The sequence below is a fragment of the Mobula birostris genome, chromosome 23 (assembly GCF_030028105.1).
Source record: "Mobula birostris isolate sMobBir1 chromosome 23, sMobBir1.hap1, whole genome shotgun sequence".
Taxonomy (NCBI): Eukaryota; Metazoa; Chordata; class Chondrichthyes; order Myliobatiformes; family Myliobatidae; genus Mobula; species Mobula birostris.
The window spans coordinates 9114787-9135603 of record NC_092392.1 but is presented as its reverse complement, the minus strand read 5'-3'; the positions used below and the strand labels follow the sequence as shown (position 1 = coordinate 9135603).

Below are 20817 nucleotides of genomic sequence, written 5' to 3'. Positions count from 1 at the left end.
TCTTGCATAGACTCCACTAGCACTACTCAGATGGTGGTTGATAGCTGGACATTTTCGTTGACGTGTACAAGGATGCAAGAAGGTAAGAATTCACATGGAGTGTAGGATATTCCTTCAGAACAAACTTTCTCTTTATTACAAGCTGATGTCAACAAGGGAATCACATGCCCTAGAACAAATTCGAAGTTTCCATTATTCTTCTACTTTTTGTCCACCTTACCTCCTTTATCTCTACCCAGCATGTGCTGTGTATACAGTGAAAGAAGTCAGCCTTTTGCAGTGTCAACCTTCGGTGCCCATGTGTGATGTGAGTCACCAAGCTTGAGTGCCTCGTGAGCTTCTTGATCTGTCTGCAATTGCATCATTTTTGTAGATGGAAAGAATTCGTACAAAGTCCGGGATTTATCTAAAGAAATAACTCTATTACAAGCTAACATCAACAGGGGAGTCTCTCGTCCCAGAGCTACTTTTAACAACACTACCTCTAGCCCGCATTCACTGTGTACACACAATGTGAGGTAAGCATTTTGAAGTTTCATCCTTCAGTACCCGTATGCTATGTGAGCTGTGTGCAGTTCCACTTTTACCTTCTTCCATGGCAAGCTTCCATACAGGAGTTACTTGCCGTGGCTGCCAATCCTGTAGGGACCCGTTATCTTTCTCTGCCATACTACAGAACTGAGCATTCGCTCTTCCCTCTTATGAGCGTACTATCCACTGCTACATTGCACAGTGGTAAACTTCCATCCTGGAGTTTGTGAGATTGTGGGTAGACTGATAACCAGGCATGAGTTAACTACACTCAGTGGCCACTTTATTAGCTACACCTGTACACCTGCTTGTTAATACAAATATCTAATCAGCCAATCATGGGGCAGCAACTCAATGCATAAAGAACATGCAGACATGGTCAAGAGGTTCAGTTGTTGTTCAGACCAAATGTCAGAATGGGACAGAAGTGCGATCTAAGTGACTTTGTCCGTGGAATGATTGCTGGTGGCAGATAGGGTGGTTTGAGTATCTTAGAAACTGCTGATCTCCTGGGATTTTCACACACAACGCTCTCTAGAGTTTACAGAGAATGGTGCAAAAAACACCTTGTTAATGAGAGAGGTCAGAGGAGAATGGCCAGACTGGTTCAAGCTGACAGGTAAGTGACAGTAACATAAATGACCATGTATTGCAACAATGGTGTGCAGAAGATTATCTCTGAATGCACACCATGTCGAAGCTTGAAGAGGATGGGCTACAGCAGCAGAAGACCTGAACGTATACTCGGTGGCACTGTATTAGGTACAAGAGGTATAGTTCACTTTAGCCCGCAGTTTGTGGTTCAGGTCGGTTTGAACCAGTTGTAGACTTGCTCTGCCTGAGAGTATCATCCCAGCAGACGCCCCTTATGTGTCTCTGTGTACTAAGATCATCCCCCCCCACTCCCTCCCCCATTCTCCAGTACAGTGCCATGGAGCCATTTCACTCTTCTTTGCTGCAGCAATACAATACAGCAGCAGTCAGGGCTGCTGTCAGACAGTTCGAGCAATCCAGGTTCAGTCCTTACCTCAGATTCTGTGTCTGTTGTCTGCTTGTTCTCCCATTATGCAAGTTTGTCTTGTGCTCCAGTTTCCTCCAGATCCCAAAGGTGTGACCCTTTGTGAATTGTGAACAGTTTTGGGCTCCTTATTGAAGAAAAGATGTGCCAGCATTGAAAAGGGTTCAGAGGAGGTTCACAAGGATGATTCTAGGAATGAAAGGGTGATTATACGAGGAACGTTTGATGGCGCTGGGTCTGTACTCACTGGAATTTAGAAGGATGACGGGGGATCTCATTGAAGCCTTTCTAATGTTGAAAGACCTAGACAGAGTAGATGTGAAAAGGATGTTTCCCATAGTAAGTGAGTCTAGGACAAGAGGACACAGCTTCAGGAGAGAGGGGCATCCATTTAAAACAGAGGTGCGGCGAAATTTCTTTAGCCATATGGCGGTAAATTTGTGGAATTTGTTACCACAGAGAGCTGTGGAGGCCAGGTCGTTGGGTGTATTGATAGGTTCTTGATTGGCCATGGCATCAAAGGTTACAGGGAGTGGGGCTGCAGAGGGGGAAAATGGATCATCCATGACTGAATGGCAGAACAAACTCTATGGGCCAAATAGCCTAGTTCTGCTCCTATGTCTTATGGTCTTATGTGCTGATAGGCTAATCAACGAAGGTCAGTTATCCTTAGTGTAGCTGAATGGTGGGAGAAACATTTCCAGTTATAAGTTACTGGGAAATAAGGCAGAGGAGAGGACGAAGGGAATAACAGGTAGTATAGATTCCTAAACACAAGGAATTCTGCAGATGCTGGAAATTCAAGCAACACATATCAAAGTTGCTGGTGAATGCAGCAGGCCAGGCAGCATCTCTAGGAAGAGGTACAGTCGATGTTTCAGGCCGAGACCCTTCGTCAGGACTAACTGAAGGAAGAGTGAGTAAGGGATTTGAAAGTTGGAGGGGGAGGGGGAGATCCAAAATGATAGGAGAAGACAGGAGGGGGAGGGATGGAGCCAAGAGCTGGAAAGTTGATTGGCAAAAGGGATATGAGAGGATCATGGGACAGGAAGCCTAGGGAGAAGGAAAAGGGGAAGGGGGGAAAACCCAGGGGATGGGCAAGGGGTATAGTCAGAGGGACAGAGGGAGAAAAAGGAGAGTGAGAGAAAGAATGTATATAAATTACGGATCAGGTACGAGGGGGAGGTGGGGCATTAGTGGAAGTTAGAGAAGTCAATGTTCATGCCATCAGGTGAGAGGCTACCCAGACGGAATATAAGGTGTTGTTCCTCCAACCTGAGTGTGGCTTCATCTTTACAGTCGAGGAGGCCGTGGATAGACATGTCAGAATGGGAATGGGATGTGGAATTAAAATGTGTGGCCACTGGGAGATCCTGCTTTCTCTGGCGAACAGAGCGTAGGTGTTCAGTAAAACGATCTCCCAGTCTGCGTCGGGTCTCGCCAATATATAGAAGGCCACATCGGGAGCACCGGACGCAGTGTATCACCCCAGCCGACTCACAGGTGAAGTGTCGCCTCACCTGGAAGGACTGTCTGGGGCCCTGAATGGTGGTGAGGGAGGAAGTGTAAGGGCATGTGTAGCACTTGTTTCGCTTACAAGGATAAGTGCCAGGAGGGAGATCGGTGGGGAGGGATGGGGGGGACGAATGGACAAGGGAGTCGCGTAGGGAACGATCCCTGCGGAAAGCAGAGAGAGTGGGAAGGGAAAGATGTGCTTTGTGGTGGGATCCCGTTGGAGGTGGCGGAAGTTATGGAGAATTATATGTTGGATCCGGAGGCTGGTGGGTTGGTAGGTGAGGACAAGGGGAACCCTATTCCTAGTGGGGTGGCGGGAGGATGGAGTGAGAGCAGATGTGCATGAAATGGGGGAGATGCATTTGAGAGCAGAGTTGATGGTGGAGGAAGGGAAGCCCTTTCTTTAAAAAAGGAGGACATCTCCCTCGTCCTGGAATGAAAAGCCTCATCCTGAGAGCAGATGCGGCGGAGACGGAGGAATTGTGAGAAGGGGATGGCATTTTTACAAGAGACAGGGTGAGAAGAGGAATAATCCAGATAGCTGTGAGAGTCAGTAGGCTTATAGTAGACATCAGTAGATAAGCTGTCTCCGGAGATAGAGACAGAAAGATCTAGAAAGGGGAGGGAGATGGAAATGGCCACACATTTTAATTGCACATCCCATTCCCATTCTGACATGTCTATTCACGGCCTCCTCTACTGTAAAGATGAAGCCACACTCAGGTTAGAGGAACAACACCTTATATTCCGTCTGGGTAGCCTCCAACCTGATGGCATGAACATCGACTTCTCTAACTTCTGCTAAAGCCCCACCTCCCCCTCGTACCCCATCCGTTAGTTATTTTTATACACACATTCTTTCTCTCTCTCTCTTTTTTCTCCCTCTGTCGCTCTCATTATACCCCTTGCCCATCCTCTGGGTTTCCCCCCCCAACTTGTCTTTCTCCCCACACCTCTTGTTCCATGATCCTCTCATATACCTTTTGCCAATCACCTGTCCAGCTCTTGGCTCCATCCCTCCCCCTCCTGTCTTCTCCTATCATTTTGGATCTCCCCCTCACCCTCCCATTTTCAAATCTCTTCCTTAGTCCCATTATAAATTCTGCCAATTCTGCCTGTACGATACACACATTTGTCATTGAGACTAGCTTTCCTTTTACATACTAATAGTAGCTTTTACAGTCTGATTTTATTTCTTGCTAGTTCACTATCATTCTATCTCCTCTCCCTTCAACAATTTCTTGGTTGTCCTTGCTGAATTCTGAAATGTTTCCAGTCCGTATACTTGCTGCTTCAACTAGCAGGTAGGCCTTCCTATCGATTTAGAATTATCTCTAATTTCCATTGTGTTTCACCTTTCCTGTTGTATTTTTGTGCTTTAAAGGAATGTACATTTCTGTATTTCTTTAAATGTTCGCCATTTTCTATTCACTTTCATACAGTTTAATACTTTCATGCTGTTTCCCATACTAGCACAGCCAATTGATTTTTTTCATAAAACGCCATCCCCTTCTCTCAACTCCTCCATCTCCACCGCATCTGCTCTCAGGGCAAGGCTTTTCTACCACCCCATCAGACTGCACATCCGGCACAAAGTTCTCCGGAACTTCCACCGTCTCCAACAAGATCCCACCACCAAGCTCGTCTTTCTCTCTTTCTCCCTCGTCCCCCCACTTTCTTTTTCCCATAGGGATTGCTCCCTACACGACTCCCTTGGCCATTCATCCCTCGCCACTGATCTCCCTCCTGGCACTTACGCTTGCAAGCAGAACAAGTGCTACACCTGCCCCTACACTCCTCCCTCACCACCATTCAGGGCCCCAAACAGTCCTTCCAGGTGAGGCAACACTTCACCTGTGAGTCTGTTGGGGTGATATATTGTATGGGGTGCCCCGGTGTGGCCTGTTGTGTATCAGTGAGTCCTGACGTAGATTGAGAGACCATTTCACTGAGCACCTGCAGTCTGTCCGCCAGGAAAAGCAGGATCCTCCAGTGGCCACCCATTTCAGTTCCACTTCCCATTCCCATTCTGATTTGTCAATCCATGGCCGCCTCTAGTGTCGTGATGAGGCCACACTCAGGTTGGTGGAACAACACCTTATATTCCGAGCAACGCACACAAAATGCTGGAGGAACTCAGCAGTTTTTGCCAGGCAGTATCTATGGAAAAAAAGTACAGTCAACCCTTCGGCAGGATTGGGGGAAAAAGCTGAGGAGTGGAATTGAAAGGTGGGTGGAAGGGAGAACGAGTTGCTCAGATTTATAGCATCTGCAGACTTTCTGTTGTTTGTGACATTATATTCCATCTGGGTAACGTCCAAACTGATGGCATGAACGTCGACTCAAACTTCCGGTAATGCCCCCACTTCACAATTCCACTCCTCAGCTTTTTTCCCCAGTCCTGGCGAAGGGTTGACTGTACTTTTTTCCATGGCCTTCTGTTCTCTCCTATCAGACTACCCCTTCTCCAGCCCTGTATCTCTTTCACCAATCGACTTCCCAGCTCTTTACTTCACCCCTCCCCCTCCCAGTTTCACCTAACACCTTCTGTTGCTCTCTCCCTCCCCCACCTTTTATATCTACGCCTCATCTTTTTTTCTCCTGTCCTGCCGAAGGGTCTCAGCCCAAAATGTTGACTGTACTTTTTTCCATAGATGTTGCCTGGCCTGCTGAGTTCCTCCAGTATTTTGTGTGTGTTGCAGATTCTTCATACCTTCTGGTTTCCTTTATTTAACTTGTAAACTTTTGGGCTCTTCCAAGCCCAATGTTAAATTCCTGAACATTATGCTCACACTTTCCTGATGGCCCTTTTCAGCTCACACTTGCCATTGTATTTGACCTAATATTGTCTGTTCCTTAGTATACTCATCCCAAAGTGCAACCTGCGTAGATGTCAGGAATTCACCTTCTGCTGCTAATGCATTTTGTCCAGCCTGTACAGCGTGTAGATTGTTAGCCCATAGTACAAGCATATCTCATTTCCTTATTTATGCTGTGCCCTCTAAACAATTACCAACAATATTTTCTGCCACTTGATGGCTCTTTGCTCCACCCAAACCAATTTGAAATCTATATTATGTTCTGCTGAGCTATGATCCCTTGAAACTACTGTAATAATGCCATGCTTTGTTACCTCAGTTCGGTTTCCTTCCTAAATACTGAACAGCAAGGAATATTTTTTCAGCTTTGATCAAGTTTCTGAAACAGCAATGGAATACTTGTATTTGATTTATTTGTACCCTTAATTCAGCCACCTTGTTGCAGATATACTGTGCATTTAAAAATAGTACCTTTAAATCAGGGAAGTACTCCTTGATATCCTAGCCAATATTTAATCACACAACCAACAGCAGATCACTTTGTCTGAAATGTAGTTTTGTTTGGATTCTGCTGTGCACTGGCCAGTTACGGTAGTTCCCCGAAATCTAAATTGCCTTATTGGCTCCAACTCTTTACGTAATCGAGCTAGTTACTTAGGAGGTGGATACAGAGTCTATAGGAGTGAGGCAAAGCAATAGTGTGGTCATGGACTCTATAGAGACTACAGATGAGGAGGTAACATAGAAACATAGAAAACCTACAGTACACTACAGGCCCTTCGGCCCACAAAATTGTACCGAACATGTCCCTACCTTAGAAATTACTAGGGTTACCTATAGTCCTCTATTTTTCTAAGCTCCATGTACCTATCCAAAAGTCTCTTAAAAGACCCTATCGTATCCGCCTCCACCACTGTTGCCAGCAGCCGATTCTACACACTCACCACCCTCTGCGTAAAAAAAACTTATCCCTGACATCTCCTCTGTACCTACTCCCAAGCATCTGAAACCCTGTGCCCTCTTGTGGCAGCCATTTCAGCCCTGGGAAAAAGCCTCTGACTATCCACACGATCAATGCCTCTCATTATCTTATACACCTCTATCAGGTCACCTCTCAACCTCCGTCACTCCAAGGAGAAAAGGCCAAGTACACTCAACCTATTCTCATAAGGCATGCTCCCCAATCCAGGCAACATCCTTGTAAATCTCCTCTGCACCCTTTCTATGTTTTCCACATCCTTCCTATAGTGAGGCGACCAGAACTGAGCACAGTACTCCAAGTGGGGTCTGACCAGGGTCCTATATAGCTGCAACATTAACTTTTGGCTCCTAAACTCAATTCCACGATTGATGAAGGCCAAAACACCGTATGCCTTCTTAACCACAGAGTCAATCTGCGTAGCTGCTTTGAGCATCCTATGGACTCGGACCCCAAGATCCCTCTGATCCTCCACACTGCCAAGAGTCTTACCATTAATACTATATTCTGCCATCATATTTGACCTACCAAGATGAACCACTTCACACTTATCTGGGTTGAACTCCATCTGCCACTTCTCAGCCCAGTTTTGCATCCTATCAATGTCCCATTGTAACCTCTGACAGCCCTCCACACTATCCACAACACCCCCAATGTTTGTGTCATCAGCAGACTTGCTAACTCATTCCTCCACTTCCTCATCCAGGTCATTTATAAACATCACGAAGAGTAAGGGTCCCAGAACAGATCCCTGAGGCACACCACTGATTACCGACCTCCATGCAGAATATGACCCGTCTACAATCACGCTTTGCCTTCTGTGGGCAAGCCAGTTCTGGATCCACAAAGCAATGTCCCCTTGGATCCCATGCCTCCTTACTTTCTCAATAAGCTTTGCATGGGGTACCTTACCAAATGCCTTGCTGAAATCCATATACACTACACCTACTGCGCTTCCTCCATCAATGTGTTTAGTCACATCCTCAAAAAATTCAATCAGTCTTGTAAGGCACGACCTGCTTTTGACAAAGCCATGCTGACTATTCGTAATCATATTATTCCTCTCCAAACATTCATAAATCCTGCCTCTCAGGATCTTCTCCATCAACTTACCAACCACTGAAGTAAGACTCTGTACCATATAGCCTACATTATAATAAGGGACTACTTTATGTTTTAGTAACACGTCGTTGCATGTGCTATTAGGCGTGTATTGATCTGTACGTGTGTACTGAGTTTGGTTTCTGCCAGTAAAGAACCATGAACCTTAGCTCCCATCTCCAGCGTTTTTATTAATAGCATTGTTGTGTAACTAGGCCACATACACAACAAATTGGCGACGAGGTTAATGAACCTACATCATATCGGAACGCTGCGTTTTAATTGATAATGAAACTCAGAAGAAGAGCGTAAGGAACGAGCCAAGGAGCGGGAGAAGGAGGCAGAGCGAGGCCGCGAGTCTGAAAGGAAGCAGGAGCGCAGCCGGGGTTGGGAACGTCAGGAGGCCAAGAGACACAGTCAGAGCCGCAGCACGTCCAGCCGAGACCACAGCCGGCGCTGACCCCCAGGGACTGAAGGTCTGACTGCCCCAGAAGGGAGATAAAAAGGAGCGACACACACACATCTAGATGGAGTGCGCTCATGGCGCTAGCAAAAAGGACACGCGAGTCAAAAAGGAAAATAAAGGGAGAACGGAGCTTAATTAACATAACAAAGATGGCGATGATTGGAACCATTACAGCATTTGATAGTGGCATTGAAGACTGGGCAAATTACATTGAGAGAGTGGAGTTATATTGTGAGGCTACCGGTGTTAATGAAAGCCAGTGTCCTACTCAGGCTATGTCCACACTACGCTGGCTAATTTTGAAAACAAAGCTTTTTCTCTTCGTTTTGACCTTCCCTCCACACTGAAACGGCGCTTTCAGTCCCCGAAAATGAGATTTTCAGAAACGGTCTCCAGAGTGAATAAATCTGAAAACAGCTAACATCCGTTGCAGTGTGTAGGGGGTAACCGGAGCTTTTTAAAACCACTGTCATGACGTGCCAGAACAGATGGCGGCAGCGCAGCATTTCATTGTTTTCTTCTTATTATTATTATTATTACTACTTTATTGTCGCCAAAGAATTAATACTAGAGCGTACAATCATCACAGCGATATCTCATTCTGCGTTTCACAGAACCTAACAATTTCAGAACAGACGGCAACGAGACTGAAGCCAGAAGAGTTAGAAATGTACTCACCAAATACTTTGACGCATAGCTTACTGAATAAATAAGTATACTCACTTTGCCCTGTTTTCTGTCCTTGCTTGTATGAAGGTAAGGACAGAAAACACCCTCCGCCACCTCCAGTTTAAATTCCATGCGGAATATTTTGGAGGATCAAGAACCAAGAACCAAGGTGGTTTACCTATTTATGCAAGTACTTCTCTGACAATAGATGTGTAACATCGTATGGAAATACAAGATAATACTGATACAGACATGTTTTATACATTTAACAAGGTGCTTTATTAATGCAACAGAGTTAGTCAGTTTTTCAATGTTCGCCGTCAGCCGGATCATACTGTCTGTGAACTCCTTGTCGGTTGCCTCCATACGCTCCAGTATTTGTTTTTTTTTGGTTTTAAATCCTGCTGCGCGAGAACCAAGAGCAATTCCTTTAAAGTTTTTCTAGTCTGTAACTGGACAAACGCGCACCAAGTATACCGTTTCCTCTTCGCTTCTTTTCTGTGTGTCCTGCGCATGCCCAGTAGGAGGAGATTCGCCCAAATATCCACCTAATGTGGACGGAGATATTTTGAAAAATGCTTAGTGTGGATGCCTGTCGTTTTTACTCGAAACCGGCGTTTTCAAAATTATCCGGCGTAGTGTAGACGTAGCCTCAGTATTAAGGGAGCAAAAGCATATGGGCTGCTACGGAGCTTGTTAACCCCTGAAAAGCCAGCTGACAAAACATTCAAGCAAATAGTAGACACTCTCCAACAGCATTTAAACCCCAAACCACTGGTCATTGCTGAAAGATTTAAATTTCACAAACGGAATCAGAGCAAAAATGAAAACATTTCTGAATACTGTGCTGAATTGCGCAAATTATCAGAACGTTGTCAATTTGGAGCTGGTCTATTGGACGCATTGAGGGACAGGTTAGTGTGTGGCATGTACTGTGAAACCACACAGAAGAAGCTCCTGTGTGAAAAACACCTTACATTAGAGAAGGCGCTGAACATTGCAATATCATTGGAAATAGCAGCACGGGGTGCTTCAGAGATACAACAAAAATCTCTGGAATATGTTACGAATAAAATGTCACTGAACAGAAATGAAGGAAAGAAATGTTACCGTTGTGGGAACGTGTCACATGACCCTGATGACTGTTGGTTTAAAGACAAAGAATGCAGAAACTCTGGCAAACAGGGCCACACTGGCAGAGTATGCAAAGCTAGTAAACAGCAGAAAAAGGACAAAATACAGAGAAACAAGAAACCTCAGAAAGGAAAACACAACAATGTACACAAAATGGAAGAAAGCAGTTCCGATGAAAATGACTCGGACAAAAGTAAATTGTTTTGTCTGCAACTTCACAGCGTGAAAGAGTCAGATGATCGAAGAGTAATATGAATCACTCCACGAGTGGCAGGCGTGAGACTGAATATGGATTTGGACACAGGCTCAGCTTTAACAGTGATCTCTGTACACGACTACAAACGACTGTTTTCTCACATACCTCTGAAACAAACTAAACTACTGCTAAAGACTTATACAGGACAGAAAGTGCATCCCAAAGGCAAAATTAAAGTGACAGTGACCTACAGAGACAAAACACAGCAGCTGAACCTCTATGTACTGAAAAATGGAGGACCACCATTGCTGAGACGGGAATGGCTCAGGAAAATCCAGTTGGATTGGCACACCATCAAGGCACTAGATGTGCCAACAAAGGAGGGCAGCTTGGTGGGCAAGATGTCTGCAGCTCTCCTCTCACCCATTGTCGACTATTACAACGACGAGGAGGAGCTAGACAGTGTCGACGATAAGGACGAACGCAGTATCCATGGCCACGACTCAGATGAAGATACAGAGGATGCAAGGGAGACAGATATTGCCAATAAGCAGGATGATGAAGACTACCTGAAAGTAAAAGAGCAGATGTACCACGAGAAATTGACATCTCTCAAAGGACAGCTACAGCAGTTACAGGAAGGCACTTTGCAGGAGTATCAGAAAAGGATGAAGAAACTAGATCAACAATACAAGGAAAGAATATGAAATGCAGAGCTTTTTCTGCAACTGGAGACAGAACAAGTGGAAAGGAATTATATTAAAGAGAAGAAAGCAGCAGTGAAGGAACTTGAAGATAAAAAGATTGAGTTAGTAGAAAAGAAAAAGATGATTGAGAATGAGAGGCTAACATGGAACTCACAGGAGATTCTATGGAGGTAAAGCCAATAATGACTAGGAAACTAAGGAGAATACAAAGATCGGCTGTGTAATTCGCTCAGTTAGAACAAATGAGATATGGGTAAGGAAGACAAGTGATAGTACAAAGATACGTATATATCTAGGACAGCTGCACAGAGGAGTCTTCATTATACAAGGGGCAATATGCAGCCTAGAACTCTTAGCATGTTGGAGGCGCACATCTTCCTAACTCCCTGTGCTCAGAGGTCAACTTTTCATGACTTTTATATGGAAATCGGTATTAAAACAAACAAATTATTGACAGACTGAAGAACACACTATTTGAAGACACTTTCCAATGCCATCTCAGTTTTGATGATTGTACACATTTTAAAGAATAACATTCACCTTTTCACAGATTTGACTTTGCTTTCATCATCTTTGCAACATGGAGGTGACTACCCTTTATGGCTGGAACCTGCCAATTTGTGGATCGTTTAAGTTATTCCAAACAATAGAGGAAGACCTATTTGCTTCAGTGCCGGACAGTCTAGAGAAGAACCCCCCCCCCCCCCCCATCCAGAGACTTGAGTTATAAATGGGTCTTAGACCAAAAGTTTAAAAAAAGGCTTGTTATAATTTGATATTATTACATTACTTTGTTATAATTTGATATTTTTAAGTTGCTAAGTAAACAAGTGGCAGGCCTTTGTATGTTAAGGGTAAATATACTTGTTTAGCATAATGCCCCAGTTAAAAAAACAGTTGGTACACTATTAAAATAAAAGGGGAGGAGTGTACTGTATACTCTACATTATAATAAGGGACTACTTTATGTTTTAGTAACACGTCATTGCATGCGCTATTAGGCGTGTATTGATCTGTACGTGTGTGCCAAGTTCAGTTTCTGCCAGTAAAGAACCATGAACCTTAGCTCCCATCTCCAGTGTTCTTATTAATAGCATTGTTATGTAACCAGGCCACATACACAACAGACTCACTGGTCTATAATTTCCTGGGCTATCTCTACTCCCTTTCTTGAATAAGGGAACAACATCTGCAATCCTCCAATCCTCTGGAAACTCTCCCGTCCCCATTGAGGATGCAAAGATCATTGCCAGAGGCTCAGCAATCTCCTCCCTCACCTCCCACAGTAGCCTGGGGTACATCTTATCTGGTCCTGGTGACTTATCCAACTTGATGCTTTCGAAAAGCTCCAGCACATCCTCTTTCTTAATATCTACATGCTCAAGCTTTTCAGTCTGCTGCAAGCCATCACTATAATCACCAAGATCCTTTTCCATAGTGAATACTGAAGTAAAGTATTCATTAAGTACCTCTGCTATTTCCTCCGGTTCCATACACACTTCCCCACTGTCACACTTGATAGGTCCGATTCTTTCACGTCTTACCCTGTTGCTCTTCACATACTTGTAGAATGTGAAGAACAAGGTTTTGCTTAATCCTGCCCACCAAGGCCTTCTCATGGCCCCTTCTGGCTCTCCTAATTTCTTTCTTAAACTCCTTCCTGTTAGCCTTATAATCTTCCAGATCTCTAACATTACCTAGCTCTCTGAACCTTTCGTAAGCTCTTCTTTTCTTCTTGACTAGATCTACAACAGCCTTTGTACACTACAGTTCCTGTACCCTACCATAACTTCCCTGTCTCATTGGAATGTACCTATGCAGAACTCCATACAAATATCCCCTGAACATTTGCTACATTTCTTCATACATTTCCCTGAGAACATCTGTTCCCAATTTAAGCTTCCAAGTTCCTGCCTGATAGCCTCATATTTCCCCTTACTCCAATTAAACGCTTTCCTAACTTGTCTGTTCCTATCTTTCTCCAATGATATTGTAAAGGAGATAGAATTACGATCACTATCTCCAAAATGCACTCCCACTGAGAGATCTGACACCTGACCAGGTTCATTTCCCTTTACCAGATCAAGTACAGCCGCTCCTCTTGTAGGCTTATCTACATATTGTGTTAAGAAACCTTCCTGAACACACCTAACAAACTCAACCCCATCTACACCCCTTGCTCTTGGTGTTTGCAGACTTGAGGCAAATTAAGGTAGTTAAGTTCCCAGGGTCTGACAAGTTGTTCCCCTGGATTCTTTAGGAGGCAAGTGCAGAAGTTGCAGAGACCCTAGCAGAGATATTTAAAACATCCTTAGCAACAGATGAGGTACAGGTGGATTGGAGGGTAGCTAATGTTCCGCTTTTTAAGAAAGGCTCTAAAAATAAACCAGGAAATTGTAGGCTGGTGAGCCTGATATCAGTAGTGGGAAAGTTATTGGAAGGTATTCTAAGGAACTGGATATATGAGTATTTGGAAAGACATGGACTGATTAGGCCTAGTCAGCATGGCTTCATGCATGGTTGGTCGTGTCCGACTAACCTTAGAGTTTTTCAAGGAAGTTACCAGGAAAATTGATGAAGGCAAGGCGTGGATGTTGTCTACATGGGCTTTAGTTAGGCAATTGACAAGGTCTCTCCTGGGAGGTTGGTGAAGAACGTTTAGTCACTCAGCATTCAGGATGAGGTAGTAAATTGGATTAGACGTTGGTTTTGTGGGAGAAGCCGGAGAGTGGTAGTAGAGGGTTGCCTGTCTGACTGGAGGCCTGTGACTAGAGGGGTGCCACAGAGTTCGGTGCTGGATTCTGTTGTTGTTTGTCATCTATATCAATAATTTGGATGATAATGTGGTGAACCCAATTAGCAAATATGGATACAACACCAAGACTGGGCTGTGCTGGTTAGTGAAAAAGACTATCAGTACTTGTAACGGGATCCGGACCAGCTGGAAAAATGGGCTGAAAATTGGGAGATGGAATTTAATGTCGACAAGTGCAAGGTATTGCACTTTGTTAGGACCAGGGTAGGCTTGCATAGTGAACATTAGGGCACTAAGGAGTGCTATAAAACAAAGGGATCAGGGAATACAGGTCTATAATTCATTGAAAGTAGCATCACAGGTAGTTAGGGTCGTAAAGAAAGCATTTGGCACATTGACCTTCATAAATCAATGTTTTGAATACAGGAGATGGAATATTATGTTGAAGTCATATAAGTCATTGGTGAGGCCTAATTTGGAGTACTGTATACAGTTTTGAACACCTACCTACAGGAAAGATGTAAATAAAGTTGAGAGAGTACAGGGAAAATTTACAAAGATGCTGCTGGGTCTGGAGGACCTGAGTTATATGGAAAGATTGAATAGGTTGACTTTATTCCTTAGAACGTAGAAGATTGAGAGGAGGTTTGATAGAGGTATACAAAATTATGGGAGGTATAGACAGAATAAATGCAAGCAGGCTTTTTCCACTGAGGTTGAGTGGTCATGGGTTAAGGATGAAAGGTGAAAAGTTTAAGGGGAGCATGAGGGGAAGCTACTTCACTCAGAGGGTGATGAGAGTGTGGAATGAGCTGCCAGCACAAGTGGTGCATGCGAGCTCGATTTCAACATTTCAGAGAAGTTTGGATGTTCGGCACATGGATGGTAGGGGTATGGGTCCCTGTACAGGTCAGCGTGAATCGGCAGTTTGAATGGTTTGGCACGGAGTAGATGGGCTGTACTGTATTTTTCTATCAGTCTATGACTTTACTCCTTGATATCCCAGCCAATATTTACTCGTACAGACAACAGCAGACTGTCTTGTCTGAAACGTTGTTTTGGGATTGTGCTGTGTGCTGGCTAGTTACTGTTGTTCCCCTAAATCTAAATTGCTTTATTGGCTCCAACACTTCAGGTAAATGAGGTGCTCAGGACTGTGGCTGTCATTTATCACTGACCAGCTGGTCTAGTGCCAACTGGCTCTGCTTTTGCAGTCTGCAGATCAGTGTTAAATTATTGACAATGCTGTGCCTCACTGAACTCAGACCAACAATACACAATCAGTACTGGTGATGGCATTGAGAAGGACGCAACCCTGAATGTTTTTGATTGTCATGTTTTGCAGAGCAAGCGGGACACCATGTTTTACTATCCAGTTTCTGCCAGCAAGAAGCTGGGCGTGTTTGCTGTACGTAAAGGGCGGTACAAAGCCCACTACTACACTCAAGGTAAGGCAACTCAGACAGGACGAGCGCAAGTCTTCCAAATTTACGCAGTTGAATGTTTCTACTTAACAGCTTACCATGGGGCAGCAAGGTAGCATAGTGGTTAGCGCAGCACTTTACGGTACCAGCGAGCATGAGACCATAAGATATAGGAGCAGAATTAGGCCATTCGGCCCATTGAGTCTGCTCTGCCATTCAGTCATGGCTGATCCAATTCTTCCAGTCATCCCCATTATCCTGCCTTCTCCCCATACCCTTTGATGCCCTGGCTAATCAAGAACCTATCTATCTCTGCCTTAAATACACTCAGTGACTTGGCCTCCGCAGCCACTTGTGGCAACAAATTCCACAGATTTACCACCCTCTAACTAAAGTAATTTCTCTGCATCCCTGTTCTAAATGGATGTCCTTCAATCCTGAAGTCGTACCCTCTTGTCCTGGACTCTCCTACCATAGGAGTAACTTTGCCATATCTAATCCGTTCAGGCCTTTTAACATTTGGAATGTTTCTATGAGATCCCCCTCATTCTCCTGAACTCCAGGAAATACAGCCCAAGAGCTGCCAGATGTTCCTCATACGGTAACCCTTTCATTCCTGGAATCATTCTCATGAATCTTCTGTGACCCCTCTCCAGCGTCAGTATATCCTTTATAAAATAAGGAGCCCAAAACTGCACACAATACTGCAAACCAGCTTCAATTCCCGCCGCTGCCTGTAAGGAGTTTGTATGTTTTCCCCATTATTGCATAAGTTTCCTCCGAGTGCTCTGGTTTCCTCCCACAGTCCAAAGGCGTACTGGTTGGTAAGTTAATTGCTCATTGTAAATTGTCCCATCGTTAGACTAGGGTTAAGTCTAGATTGCTGTGCAGCACTGTATCTCAATACAATAAATAAATGTTGCCTTGAAGGTGTGGGTGCGTGGCCTGTGAGAAAGGAAGAAGAATGATATGTAAAGATGCATTGTATTGAGGAGAGAATGGTGCTGTGATTGAGATCTAGTATGAGGGAGGGAAGTGCATGGTGAGAATTGTACTGTGGGAGAGCAACAGTAATGTTAAGGGCTTGAGCAAATGAGGGGAAGGAGGTTGAGCAAGCCTGGGTTACTGGGAATAACTACAAGTAATAAGGAATGTGACGGTGGCACTTCATCACACCATGTTTAGTATGCATGTAAAGCTCCAAGTGACAGGCGTGTGGGATGTGACCCATCGGGACTGACCACTCAAGATGTAATTTAAAGCATTGACAGCTACCTTCATTGTTCTTTGCACCAGGTTCCATCCACAGTGACAGTACCCCTGACCATGACTGTCACTGGGACTCGTTTCTCACCCCCCATGACCCTCCACTGCTCTTTGATCTGGAAGCTGATCCTTCTGAGAACTACCCGCTGAGCAGCTCTGACATTCCCAATTACAGCTGGATAATCAACCAGATACACGAGGAAAAGCTGATCTTTGAACAGGAAATGGAGTTTGGGGAAAGCCAAATTGAGAAGGGAGTTGACCCAAATCTTGAACCTTGCATTAATGCTGGGTGTAGACCCCGGCCTACCTGCTGCATTAAGACTTAGAATGGAAGGAGGAAAGGAGGGAAGGCACACGTTAACACCACTAACTGGAAAATTGATGACTAATCTCAACACAGGCCTCTGGGACAGGAGGGGGAAGGGTAGCATTGGCACTCTCCTGACAGCTGAATTTAAAAATGCAAACTTAAGTATGCTGAAAGAACTTGGAATGAAATAGAATGGTTTTGAGTGAAAGAAAGGTTCTAGAAAGGGGAGGCTGGGTACTCAGGACTTCAAAAAACATCAATCTGTCTCATTGAATTCTGATTAACCACAGTGTCCTTGTAATTTTCTGACTAGGTTTTTGATGTGCATTTTCATTCAGCCAGTCAGTATAGGGTAAGTTGGTTCTTACAGAAAATGATATAACATTTTCATTTTATTGATCTAGCTCAACTTTATTTCTTAACTCTAATTTCAGTATTTTTCTTTGAGTTTTACCCCAGTTAAATTCTGTGATCATTTGAAGGAAATTATTTTCATCTGTACAGACTATCACACCTGTCTGTTGTTCCTGGTCAGTTTCTATTCCCATCTGTACAGACGTTCACATCTGTCTGTCGTTCCCTGGTCAGTTTCTATTCTCATCAGTCTGACTATCCCTGATCAGTTTCTATTCTCATCTGATCGGACTATCACGTCTGTCTGTCTCTTCTCATCTGTACAGACTATCACATCTGTCTGTCATTCCCTGGTCAGTTTCCGTTTGCCCTCAAATACCCTTTTTAGTAATGTAGATGTCATTCACAAAGCTGACAGTATGATTGAAGTAATCCCTTCTGGGTTAAAGTGAGTTCATATTTGTCCATGAATCATTTATTCTGACTATTCCTGAAACATCTGGCAGAAATGTCCTTTTGTTTTTAGGCTTATGAAGATCTGAAATAGCTATTGCTTTGTAGAATTCTCTACTCTTTCACAAATCTCATACATAGTAAGGTGGAATAATCTCATTAAATAGCAGATTGCCTCGGAGCCCATCCATCACTTGCTTAGCTACTGTATATATAACTTGATTAGAGCCTTCTCATTTGCAACCTGCCTTTAAAGATTCCCTTTCAGTCCTTGTGCTTCCTCATGACTTGCTGGATTTGGAAACTTGCTCAAGTTTACAGATGAATGGCACAGGTGTATTTACAGTAAAACTTGGTGTCCATGATGTTGATTTACCTGGGATAAATGCTGCAGTCTTGGCCATAGTATTGTCATTATTATTATGAACTTGAGTTCCAAGTGTCCTGTGTTACCCACACTCCAATTTTTATTCAAAGTTCAAAGTAAATTTATTATCAATGTGTGTGTGTGTGTTACAACCCTGAGATTCATTTTCTTGTGGGTATACTGAATAAATCCATAATAGAAATAATAACCATAATAGAATCAATGAAAAACTGTACCAACCTGGATGTTCAACCAATGTGGGAAAGACAACAAACTACAAGTATAAAAATAATAAATAAATAAATATTGAGAACATGAGTCTATACCAATGGCCTATATTTTTAGAAACATAGAAACATAGAAAATAGGTGCAGGAGTAGGCCATTCGGCCCTTCGAGCCTGCACCGCCATTTATTATGATCATGGCTGATCATCCAACTCAGAACCCCGCCCCAGCCTTCCCTCCATACCCCCTGATCCCCATAGCCACAAGGGCCATATCTAACTCCCTCTTAAATATAGCCAATGAACTGGCCTCAACTGTTTCCTGTGGCAGAGAATTCCACAGATTCACCACTCTCTGTGTGAAGAAGTTTTTCCTAATCTCGGTCCTAAAAGGCTTCCCCTCTATCCACAAACTGTGGCCCCTCGTTCTGGACTTCCCCAACATTTTGTCTCATATTTGGCAGTCTTCCTTCCCTCCAAATCCAAACATTTGTGTCATCTAAACAATACTTTATACCTCATCTTGTCTGCTTCTTTTAAACGTCTGCCTGCACTAATTGTTATTATTTTAGATGAAAACGCTCCTGGATTTGTCTTGTGGGGAGGAGAGTTGAAATGGAAACTGATCATTCTGCTGTCATCCTTTAACCTCAACTCTTTTTTCCTCCTATTTCTTTCACACCACCAGATTTGTTTTGAAAGCCCAATTTAACTATCTGTCTTTAAAAGAGTTCAGGCTTCTACTCATCTTTGTGTTTAAATCAGATTTCTAATTTCACTCCTTAAAAGAACACGACTTCTCATGCTTGTTTCCTTCACCAAAGAAAACTCTTTCTCTCTGCATCTGCATCGAAACTATTCAATCACCCGACCACACTTAATACCTCAGCTGTATAAACTCAAAGGAATCCTAATTAAGAGGTGTGTTATATTAGCATCCGGGATTTTAACATGGATTAATGTTGAAGTTTAGGTAAGTGATGTTTTCTTGGAGATCTCTAAAAGGAAGCATTTTGTAAAACTAGTAATCAGTGGTTACATTGTGGTGATCAGCAAAGCTTTTGTCTGAGTGGAAAATTAACTTCACTAATCAATCATTGTATGATTCTTCTGTATGCTTGCGATGTATAATTTCAACATTTAAGAGAGGTTTGGATAAGTACATGGATGGGAGGGATATAGAGATCTGTGGTCCAAGTGTTGGTCAATGGGACTAGACACAATAACAGTTGGGTACGGACTAGATGCTGTAGTGTTCTATGATTCTGTGACAGACACTGCTAGGTTGTTGAATGTGGGCATCAATTGACCGTGTATCTGTCATTCCCACTATCCTTTCAAAACCCTGCTGCTGACAGTCACCAGAGAAATGTCCTTTCATATGAAGTACCAGAGTGCTCCCAAGGCCTGTGGAACAGCAGCCCATCAGTCAGCAGCTCTGAGAGAGGAAAGTGAACACTAACACCAAATGCCGCCTTCGGAATGGGAGGAAGTGAAATAAAATTAAATATTTCTCTATCTTTATGCCTCAGATGTTGGTCACATTTTGTTTTCCACAAAAGTACCGTGGGAAAACGGCTGGTGATCTCTGAGCTAGAAGCTCCATCCAACGAGTTTTGCTTCCATTAAGTCATTGAAGCTGATGTGTCTTGAACTCTTAACCTGGGCTGGAGATTAGCATTTCTTACACTCTAGTTGTAATGTGATTGGGGATTTTGGACTGCTACAATCTATTTGAGATGGTACACCTCCAATGCCATTAGGTAAGAAACTGCAAAAGGCAGAAGCCTTTCCTTCCAGTGAAAATCATTTCTACCTAACCTTAAACAAGAGTTTCTGCAGATGTTGGAAACTCAGACTAACATACACAATGCTGGAGGAACTCAGAAGATCAGGCAGCAACCATGGAAAGAATAAACAGTCAACATTTTGGGCTGAGACCATTCATTAGAGCCTGGTGAAGAGTCTCAGCTCGAAATGTCGACTGTTTCTACCTACCTTTTATTTATTGAAATTTATTCAGATATGCAGAGTGCTAGAGGAACTCAGCAGGACAGGTAGTATCTATGCAGAGGAACAAAGAGAATTGTTCTTGCTGATTGGCATCCTATTGTCCCTATCTCATGATTTATCAGATTGAATAAAAACTATTAGACCTCACTAAATGCAGTGGACAGTTTCATTGCTTTAAAATTTTATTGACATAGAGACTATCATCAAGGAAATTAAACAGCAAAAAGAAAACTCTGCATAAATCTCTAAGTGCAGGTCGGATGTGTATCATCAGACAATGAGGGACACAAGTCCGACTGCTAGAAAAAAGCCAGAAGTTTGTAAACAGGTGGCACTGTTTTTGGTGTGTGATGACATCCTGACATCATGCTCTTCTCCTTCTTGCATTTGGCCCAGTTTTGATGTCTTCCACTGAATCCACCCAATATACTTCCGGACAGATGTGTAGATGCCTGGGTGAGCTTTCTGGCCACAGCCCAAGCCCCAGCTGGTGACACCCAATTGATAGAATT

General features: G+C 43.6%; 1 protein-coding gene across 1 annotated transcript in view; it reads left to right on the top strand.

Moving 5' to 3' along the window:
* arsa (arylsulfatase A) overlaps nucleotides 1-19812 on the top strand; it is a 33364-nt gene extending 13552 nt beyond the window's left edge. The window contains exons 6-7 of the mRNA XM_072241128.1: nucleotides 15236-15338; nucleotides 16611-19812. Coding sequence (XP_072097229.1) covers nucleotides 15236-15338; nucleotides 16611-16909 — 402 coding nt within the window. The 3' untranslated portion in view covers nucleotides 16910-19812. The remainder of the gene's footprint in view (nucleotides 1-15235; nucleotides 15339-16610) is intronic.
* The last annotated feature ends 1005 nt before the right edge of the window (nucleotides 19813-20817 follow it).